The 9657-nt window shown below is 38.5% G+C and overlaps 1 protein-coding gene across 6 annotated transcripts in view; it reads right to left on the bottom strand.

The window, feature by feature from the left end:
- Window positions 1–9053, bottom strand: part of LOC116720484 (CD48 antigen-like) — a 29317-nt gene extending 20264 nt beyond the window's left edge. For 2 of the 6 annotated variants that reach the window (XM_032563773.1, XM_032563775.1), the window contains exons 1-4: window positions 8970–9052; window positions 3504–3797; window positions 584–868; window positions 387–501 (exon numbers count right to left, since the gene is read on the bottom strand). In XM_032563773.1, coding sequence (XP_032419664.1) covers window positions 387–501; window positions 584–868; window positions 3504–3797; window positions 8970–8997 — 722 coding nt within the window. In that variant the 5' untranslated portion in view covers window positions 8998–9052. Of the gene's footprint in view, window positions 1–386; window positions 502–583; window positions 869–3503; window positions 3798–8969 lie in introns of all 6 variants that reach the window. The other 4 variants (XM_032563771.1, XM_032563774.1, XM_032563777.1 and 1 more) reach the window with 4 other exon arrangements.
- Window positions 9054–9657: the final 604 nt, after the last annotated feature.

Below are 9657 nucleotides of genomic sequence, written 5' to 3'. Positions count from 1 at the left end.
CAACAGATTTCATGTGGATCAGAACCAAACCTGATATAAATCTCTGATCTGAGTTTGTTCAGACTGAGCATCATGAGGAAAACAGGCTGCAGATTTAAAGGTACGGCGCCGTTTTAGACCGTCAGAACATCAGAACCAATAGATTCAGGATCGTCAGTCTGATGTTCAGCTTGTTCAGGTGAAGGAAAATATTTTAGTTTAATATTTTACCAACTACAATAAAGACATTATGAATACTTCAGATTTATGTGTTTTACATGCTAATGTCAAACAGTCTGTCTGAAGAAGAAGCAAAGATTTATTCTACAGAATATTTCACAAACAAATTCCTGTATCTATAAACTCTATATTAATAAATGAATCTCAGAGAGTAAATGATCAAATACCTGCCTTGTGTTTGACTGCCTGATGATTTTTGGCCCAAAAACTTCTTCTGGATCACCAGGAATCCAAAAACAATCAATACAATAAACCCAATGCAGAGACCACCTGCAATCCAATCTGTCAGACAGAACAAAAGACAAGAAACATCAAAATAAAGCAGAAAATAAGAGAATTTTTAATAGACTGTAGTAAATCTCACATTTTCTTCTATAATCCAGAGTTTGTGTCTGTTTGAATCCACAGGATGACATTAAATTAACATCAACAGTCTTGTTCTCTGCAGGATTGGCTGCTACACATCTATATGATGAATCTCTATCCTCCTTATGGACAGTAACAGGTAAAGACAGAGCAGAGCGGCTCTGGTTCTGTATTTCTTTGTCTCTGATCCACAGCAGAGTCGCTTGTTTGTCCACAGAGCAGATCAACAGGCAGGGGTCAGAGGTCACATCAACTGGTGTTACTGTAGGAGTCGGTGCTGGATCTGCAGAGAATCAAACCAACAGTTAGTGAAAATGACTAGAGATATTCTGAACAACATGAGTTTTTCTCCTTTTCCTGACAGAACTCTGCAGATTCTGTAATTATCAGCTGACTGAGACCAAAGATTTAAATCTAACATCTTATGGACTCAACCATCGACTCAGTGAAAACTGTCCTCCATGTTGGTCCTTACAGGTTAATGAACCACAGAAACAGAAACATCTTCCATCCTGTGGATCCAAAAGTTACAGGGAAACAGAAATCATGTTTGTTTTAATTTTGTTATTTTCACATTCATTTACAGTTTCCTGAAACATAAAATCTGTCATGAGTTGCGGTGGTGAAGGTGGTGAGGCAAACGCTGTAGACCCAGGTTGAAGTGAAAGATGGCATTTTTAATAATAAATCATGCTCCAGCAGTCAACAAAAGTTCTGGCGGCACGGCTGAGCAGAAGCCAGGGCTCACACCGGTAGCAAACAGAATAAACTCGAGGCTAATGAACAAGCAGACAGAATGACGTAACAAGCGACGAGGACCCGACAAAACACAGAGACACAGGTGAGACTAAATACACAGGAGGTAATTAGGGAACGAGAAACACCTGGGAGTAATCAAAGGGAGACAGGACAACACGGAGACACAGAGACACTCAAAATAAACACACAGAAAAACACGGAACATCACAAAAACAGTTTCTGTTTCTTGTCTGTGTCCTCGGCTCCTTTCAGTTGGATGCAGATCAACAGGTTCACTTTTTCTGACATTCATCGACTTCAAGACTTCAGGAATAGAAAGTTACTAAAATATATTTTCAGTTATTTTTCAAATTCTGCTCTTCATCCATCCAATGAGCTGCTATAATGTTTTATTGTGTTGTTCACTTTGCAACTCAATCAATAAGGTTAATTTACACTTGAATTGAAGTAATTATTATAACCATTTAATCATTTAATTATTATTAAACAACTGGAAAATAGTTCATATTTACAACATCGACCTTTATGCATAATTCATGCAGTTATAACTATTCACAGCTATGAATGGACTTCAGGATCAAGACCCATAACGGCAGCTGGTGTGTGATTGGCTCTATCATAATGGCAGCTGGTGTGTGATTGGCTCTATCATAACGGCAGCTGGTGTGTGATTGGCTCTATCATAATGGTAGCTGGTATGTGATTGGCTCTATCATAACGGCAGCTGGTGTGTGATTGGCTCTATCATAACGGTAGCTGGTGTGTGATTGGCTCTATCATCGCTGCCTTCTTCCTCTCCTCCATGAAAACTGACCGTCTGTCTGGAGGAAATGAAAACATGCAGAGCTTCATTTGTGCAGCTAACAACCATCTGAAGCATCCTGTTGGGAGCCTCCATCACATCTAGTCTTGACACTCATTATTGGTCACAACATTAATTTCTCCTCATCAGCCAAAAACATGGTGCTTTTTATCCTCCTCTCACTTTGAAGGCCGTATGAAACATCTCTGCATCAGCTGCATTCCTCCCAGAATTTACTAAACTTGCTGATTCAGGACTGATGGGACCAATGAGAGAAGAGAAATATAAAAATATAACACATGCTCCCCAGTGGCTTCGGTTACTAAAAGCATAGAGCAAGAAATCTTCCTTCTGACCCCCAGTGGACCTCTGGGAAACCTCCCTCCATATCCTGGAGGATCTCCTGCTGCACCGAATCCAAACTACCTCCTTCCTTCCTGAACATCGTTCCACACTGAGAGCAGCTTTTGTCAGGAGGAAACGCTCTGAACCTTCACACACTCCTGAATGTGACCTTGAAGGCTCTATCATAGGCTCTATCACCTTGAAGGTCACATTCAAGGTCCTGAATGTGACCTTGAAACTGTTTTTCTTTGACAGAATGTATAATGTTTACATTTATTCATTTAAACTGGTTCAGATGGTTGAGTTTCAACACTGGGATTGAACTGTGAAATACTTTGTTGTTTCTGTAATTAATACAACAAAATGTTAAAACCTGTTAAAAGTCTCAGGAATAATTACCAATAATCAGAAAATCATGTTTAGGAATATAACTCAGAGATGTATTTCATATTTAACTAACTAAAGTTTCCATAGTTCATTCTAAATTATTTTTAAATTATAAAAAAATTAAAAAGCACCAATTCACATCAAACGTTTTCTCAAAGCTCTTTACAAAAAAGAAATAATTTTATTTCACTCACACATACATTCCTATTGATCCTAGTTATTAAACAGTGCAGTTTGTTCAATTAATTATTCAAATTATGTTAAAACATTTAAGGAAACCCAACAAACTGTGTGGAGTCATCGACTCGCTGCATTCGCTCCTCCTGAACGCAGCAACAGCAGATAATCTGCTGAATCGTGTCGTTGACTTTACAGCAATTCCTCAAACTCCTCAGCTTTACTGGTCTAATATAGATTTAATTACAAAATTGCATATGAAATTTTAATTTAAAAAATAATAATTTGCTGCTGGGGAGAGTTAAAACTTTTACTGTAAAGTAAAAGGAAAATATTTATTACTGATTTAATTATGATTGCAAATTATGGAGATTATTATTAACATGGAGCTCAGACTTTGTTTATTCCACCTGGACAGACTGAGAAATACCTAAAGAAAAATACTTACCATAAACTTGAAGCTTATATGAAGAATAAAATTCGCCTTTTTGAACTGTATAGATTCCTGAGTCGTTCTTCTGCAGGTTTGTGATCATAAAGAGTCCAGAGCTTCGGTTCCACTGAAGTTTGTTCTTGTAAATGTTCACATCAATATCAAGTTCACCTTTAAACACTAAAGCAATGCTTTTTCCGTTATATAAAAGAAATCCTGTCTCAGTGACAGCACCAGGTAGAGTGATGGTTCCTCCAACGATTGCTGTCAGATTCTCCTTCACTTCAGCAGCAGAAAATCCCAGAATCACTGGAAAAAACACAGAAAGTCAGATTGAAAATATTGACCTGAATGTCTTTACTAAAGATGAAATATCATTAAATGTTCTTGTCTAAAAGATCAAAGTCATGACAGATTCAGGTTTGAACATTTTGACTGATTTTGATAAAAATGACATAAAGTTTAGAAAACATATATTGTGTTTGGACAACACAATATATATGTTGATTAATCAATTAACATTGATTAATCAACATTAATCAACATTAATCAATGTTGATTAATGTTGATTAATGTTGATTAATCAATGTTAATCAACATTGATTAATCAACACATATATTGTGTTTGGACAACACAATATATATGTTGATTAATCAATTAACATTGATTAATCAACATTAATCAACATTGATTAATGTTGATTAATGTTGATTAATCAATGTTAATCAACATTAACATTGATTTGTGTTAATGTTTAATATTCATGATGATATTTATTTAATCTGATAATCTGTTGGCTCTGCAGAATCCAGTCCAGTTCTGGACCTGCTGGTTTCATTTCTCAGGAAGTCTGACGGATCGAGGGAAGATGGAGGCGTAGCTCCTCCCCCTCTCAGCTCCTTCAGACTAGCCAGCAGCAATTAGCAAACAGCTGCTGAGCTCATTAGGAGCTGCTGCTCAGAGCAACGCTGGTAAAAACGTTAAAGGGTTAATAGAGGAGCCATGTTGGGACGACTTCCTGGGGGCGGAGCTTCAGAGAGAGCAGGAGCTTCTTAAAGTTTCGTGAGTGGGAATAAAAATAGCAGCAGGTATTTTGTTCCATATAACACAGTAGGAGTGTAACAGGTAAACCTTCTATGGATGAAACTCGACTAAAAACCCACCTGATTAGGATTATATTTGAAATGTAATCAATTACTTATTGATGGAGCCTGACTTAATGTGTTTTGATTATTGATTTTATGTTGCTTTGTGTTTCTGTGTTTGATGTGATGTAAAGCACTTTGAAATGCCTTGCTGCTGGAATGTGCTATACAAATAAATACATTTGATTGATTGATTGATTGATTGATTGATTGATTAAAGAGACAGAGGCCCAATTTCAAGGCACTAAATCAGGAAGTAAATTTTATTTTAAGTCATATGTGACATATTGCATTTTTATATCAGCTGAAGGTAACAGTTACTTGATTATGCTGTGAAATGGCTGCCATGTCCCTAGAAAATACAATTATTAAATATAATGTTGACTTTATAAAGAACGCAGGAAGGAATAATCTTCCTTTCAGGACAGAATATTTAGTTATTGTTTTTATTTATCAAAACTTCAGATTCTACAATAACAAATGAGGCTTTTTGACTGAATTAATAGATTTAGTGAAATAGTTTAGATTCATTCTGCTTTTCATGTCAGTGATGAAAGTTTTCACCAACATTTCAGATAAGAGCTGAACTTAAACGTCACTTTATCAATCAAACGAATTAAATTTTCATTTGAACAAATTACAGCACAGAAAATAAGTTAAAAACTTTTACATTTTGACTGAAGGCAGAGAAAACTGTAACGTTCAATTTTATTGATACAGTGGGGAGAACAAGTATTTGATACACTGTTGATTTTTCAGGTTTTCCCACTTGCAAAGCATGTAGAAGACTGTAATTTTTATCATAGGTACTCTTCAACTGTGAGTGATGGAATCTAAAACGAAAATCCAGAAAAATACAATGTATGATTTTTAAATAATTAATTTCCATTTTATTGTGTGAAATAAGTATTTGATACACCAGAAAAACGAAACTTAATATTTGGTACAGAAACCTTTGTTTGCAATTACAGAGATCAGACATTTCCTGTAGTTCTTGACTAGGGTTGCACACACTGCAGCAGGGATTTTGGCCCACTCCTCCATACAGATCTCCTCCAGAGCCTTCAGGTTTCGGGGCTGTCGCTGGGCCACACGGACTTTAAGCTCCCTCCAAAGATTTTCTATTGGATTCAGGTCTGGAGACTGGCTAGGCCACTCCAGGACCTTAAGATGTTTCCTACAGAGCCACTCTTTAGTTGCCCTGGCTGTGTGTTTTGGGTCGTTATCATGCTGGAAGACCCAGCCACGACCCATCTTCAGTGCTCTTACTGAGGGAAGGAGGTTGTTGGCCAAAATCTCACGATACATGGCCCCATCCATCCTTCCCACAATATGGTGCAGTTGTCCTGCCCCCTTTGCAGAAAAGCATCCCCAAAGAATGATGTTTCCACCGCCATGCTTCACGGTTGGGATGGTGTTCTTGGGGTTGTACTCATCATTCTTCTTCCTCCAAACATGACGAGTGGAGTTTAAACCAAAAAGTTCTATTTTTGTCTCATCAGACTACATGACCTTCTCCCATTCCTCCTCTGGATCATTCAGATGGTCATTTGCAAACATCAGACGGGCTTTGACATGCGTTGGCTTGAGGAAGGGCACTTTGCGTGCACTGCAGGATTTTAATCCTTGACTGCGTAGAGTGTTACTGATTGTTTTCTTTGAGACTGTGGTCCCAGCTCTATTCAGGTCATTGACCAGGTCCTGCCGTGTAGTTCTGGGCTCATTCCTCACCTTCCTCAAGATCAATGATGCTCCACGAGGTGAGATCTTGCATGGCGCCCCAGACTGAGGGAGATTTTCCGTTATTTTGTATTTCTTCCATTTTCTAATAATTGCACCAACTGTTGTTGCCTTCTCACCAAGCTGCTTGCCTATTGTCCTGTAGCCCATCCCAGCCTTGTGCAGGTCTACAGTTTTATCCCTGATGTCCTTACACAGCTCTCTGGTCTTGGGCATTGTGGAGATGCTGGAGTCTGATTGATTGAGTGTGTGGACAGGTGTCTTTTATACAGGTGCAACAGGTATCAAACAGGTGCAATTAATACAGGTAATGAGCAGTGTTGTATAGTAACGAAGTAAAAACACTTCACTACTTTACTTAAGTATATTTTGGAGTACTTCATACTTTCCTCGAGTATGAAAATTTTTGATAACTTTCACTTTTACTTCACTATATTTCCGAACTTAATTGCGTACTTTTACTCTGATACATTTTCAATGTGTGGTTTAGTTACTCGTTACAAAAAAGCGAGAGAGAAACGCAAGTGTTTTGACCCCACCTACTGATTAGCAAGTAGCAAGTAGGCTACCGAACAAAGTCGGTAGCCTACTTGCCTGGGCTTGTTCATCACCACCAATAGGATACACCTGTTTCGCTTCTCCCATTAAACACAAAGCAAGTCTCGCAATCAGCAGCAGCCACATGGAGGAGGAGACGGAGACCACAACGACTGCAACTACGTCGGACACGGCTCCAGGGGAACCACCAGCTGGTGATGAGAGCCCATGGCCTTATTTAAACACAATATACTTTTTCGTGGGTGTTAAAGATTCGTCGTACCGCATGCAGTTTATGTTATTCCTGCCTGAAGATGTGGAAATTCTATCTTACAAAAACTCCCCGTCCAACTTGAAGAAACACATCGAGGTAACTTCTTATGAAATGGTTATAATCCTCCTGTTTCAGTAACTATAGCTTGGTCACTAGACACTATTGTATTGTGAAATCTTGACCATAAATGAACTTTGTTTGGCATTGTTTCAGTTCCATACATGGTGTATTTAGCTTAGGCCTAATGTTGACTGTAGCAGGTTACCTAGACTCCTCTGTTCAAGGGGGGACAGAAGCCATAGCGATAGCAATTTAGACTAAATTTAACGAATATAGGAAAGGCATGCAAGTTCAAAACCAGGTTTACAGATGCCAATAAGCTGCATTTCCCTCCCAATTCTTTTTTTCTTTTGCATAATGACCAGTTGTGTGCACCACCTACTGACTGTAGCATTGACTGATTCACTGATTTGTGAAGTAGAGTAATCATAACAGCTCTTTTTCTTCATGTTGGCCGCATTTTCTGTACTATTTATTTTTCTCATTTTCAGCACTGACCTTACTTGAAGGGAAAACTTAAGGCTTACAAAAACTTTGTATTTTCTGTCCTGGAGGGTTTACTAAGAAGCTGGTTCAGTTGTAAAGCAGGTTAAGTTAACCTTGTGCTATAGGTAAAGCACCTAATTTTCTTAACTAAATGATGCCTGCAGGTATATCTATTAGCAGGTTTAATTTTGCCTGCACTTGGTTGGGTACATTATTTTAAGTGTATTTGACAAGTTTACCAAAATATAAAAAATGTCATTCAAACTGCATTTGCCTTGTTTTACTTTTTACTTATACTTTTCATTACATTACTTGAGTACATCCATTTTTACAGTAATTTCCATACTTAAGTACAAGAAGTTTCAGATACTTTAAGACTTTAACTCAAGTAACATTTCAGTCAGTGACTTGGACTTTTACCAAAGTCATATTTTGGAGAGGTACTTATACTTTTACTTGACTCTGAGATTTCAGTACTTTATACAACACAGGTAATGAGTGGAGAACAGGAGGGCTTCTTAAAGAAGAACTAACATGTCTGTGAGAGCCAACATTCTTACTGGTTGATAGATGATCAAATACTTATTTCACACAATAAAATGGGAATTAATTATTTAAAAATCATACATTGTATTTTTCTGGATTTTTGTTTTAGATTCCATCACTCACAGTTGAAGAGTACCTATGATAAAAATTACAGTCTTCTACATGCTTTGCAAGTGGGAAAACCTGAAAAATCAACAGTGTATCAAATACTTGTTCTCCCCACTGTATATTCTACTGAATAATGGTTCATGATTTAGATGGCTGACACACCAGAACCACAACCAGAACCAAACCTAAACCAGAACCAGAACCAGAACCAGTATCAGTGTCAGTGTAGTGACTATTTGTCCAAAAACTCAAATTCAGAAATCAAAAAACTGACTGACTGACTGACTGACTGACTGACTGACTGACTGACTCCGATACTGAGGCTGGTAAAGAACCTTATGACCTTTTTATACCGTGAAACTGAAATTAATTAACTAATTAAGTGAATCACTAACCAAAAACCTCTTCGAACAAATTAAACAAAGATTCTAATTATAAATCAGCTAGAAAATAAGCAAAAAATATAAATAAACTAAATAATCTGAATTCTAAGATTTAACTGAAAATGGAGAAATAGCTCCTACAATCAGAACCAGAACCAGTATCAGTACCAGCACCAGAACCAGAACCGGACTGTAACTCACGGAGGAAAGCAGTGAGCAGCGTCTCCATCCCGACTCGTCTCCAGCAGCAGAGACTCCGACTGAGACCAGCTCTGATCTGAACGTCAGGAGGTCACATGACCCACAGACAAACCACCATGATGACATCACTTCCTCCTCTGCAGTCCGTCTCGCTGATGGACTCGGACTCCAGGTAACCGGCTGCAGCCTCCGGTCCGGCTGGTTCTGATGGAGTTTGGTTCTGGTCAGAGTTTCTGGTTCTGAGCTTCAGGGTTTTCCAGCAGTCAGAGAATCAGCAACTAAAGTCTGATGCTGCAGCTGCTGCAGCTGCTGCAGCTGGTGCCTCTGCTGGAGGAAACCACACAGCTCTTCCTGTTGCTCAGCATTCAGCCACACTGTGACCTGAACGCATCAGAACCAGAACCAGAACCAGCAGAACCACCCACAGCATCAGGCCTCAGCCATTTCATGATTCTGATCCTTTCTGGAACTTCAGCTTCAGCAGCTGCTGCTGCAGCAACATCATCATCACCACCATCATCATCATCATCATCATCACCATCATCTCCATCATCATCACCATCATCTCCATCATCATCACCATCATCATCTCCATCATCATCTCCATCATCATCATCATCATCATCATCATCATCATCACCATCTCCATCATCATCATCATCACCATCTCCATCATCATCATCATCAT

This window comes from Xiphophorus hellerii, chromosome 5 (assembly GCF_003331165.1).
Source record: "Xiphophorus hellerii strain 12219 chromosome 5, Xiphophorus_hellerii-4.1, whole genome shotgun sequence".
NCBI lineage: Eukaryota > Metazoa > Chordata > Actinopteri > Cyprinodontiformes > Poeciliidae > Xiphophorus > Xiphophorus hellerii.
This window is presented reverse-complemented; position numbering and strand designations above follow the sequence as displayed.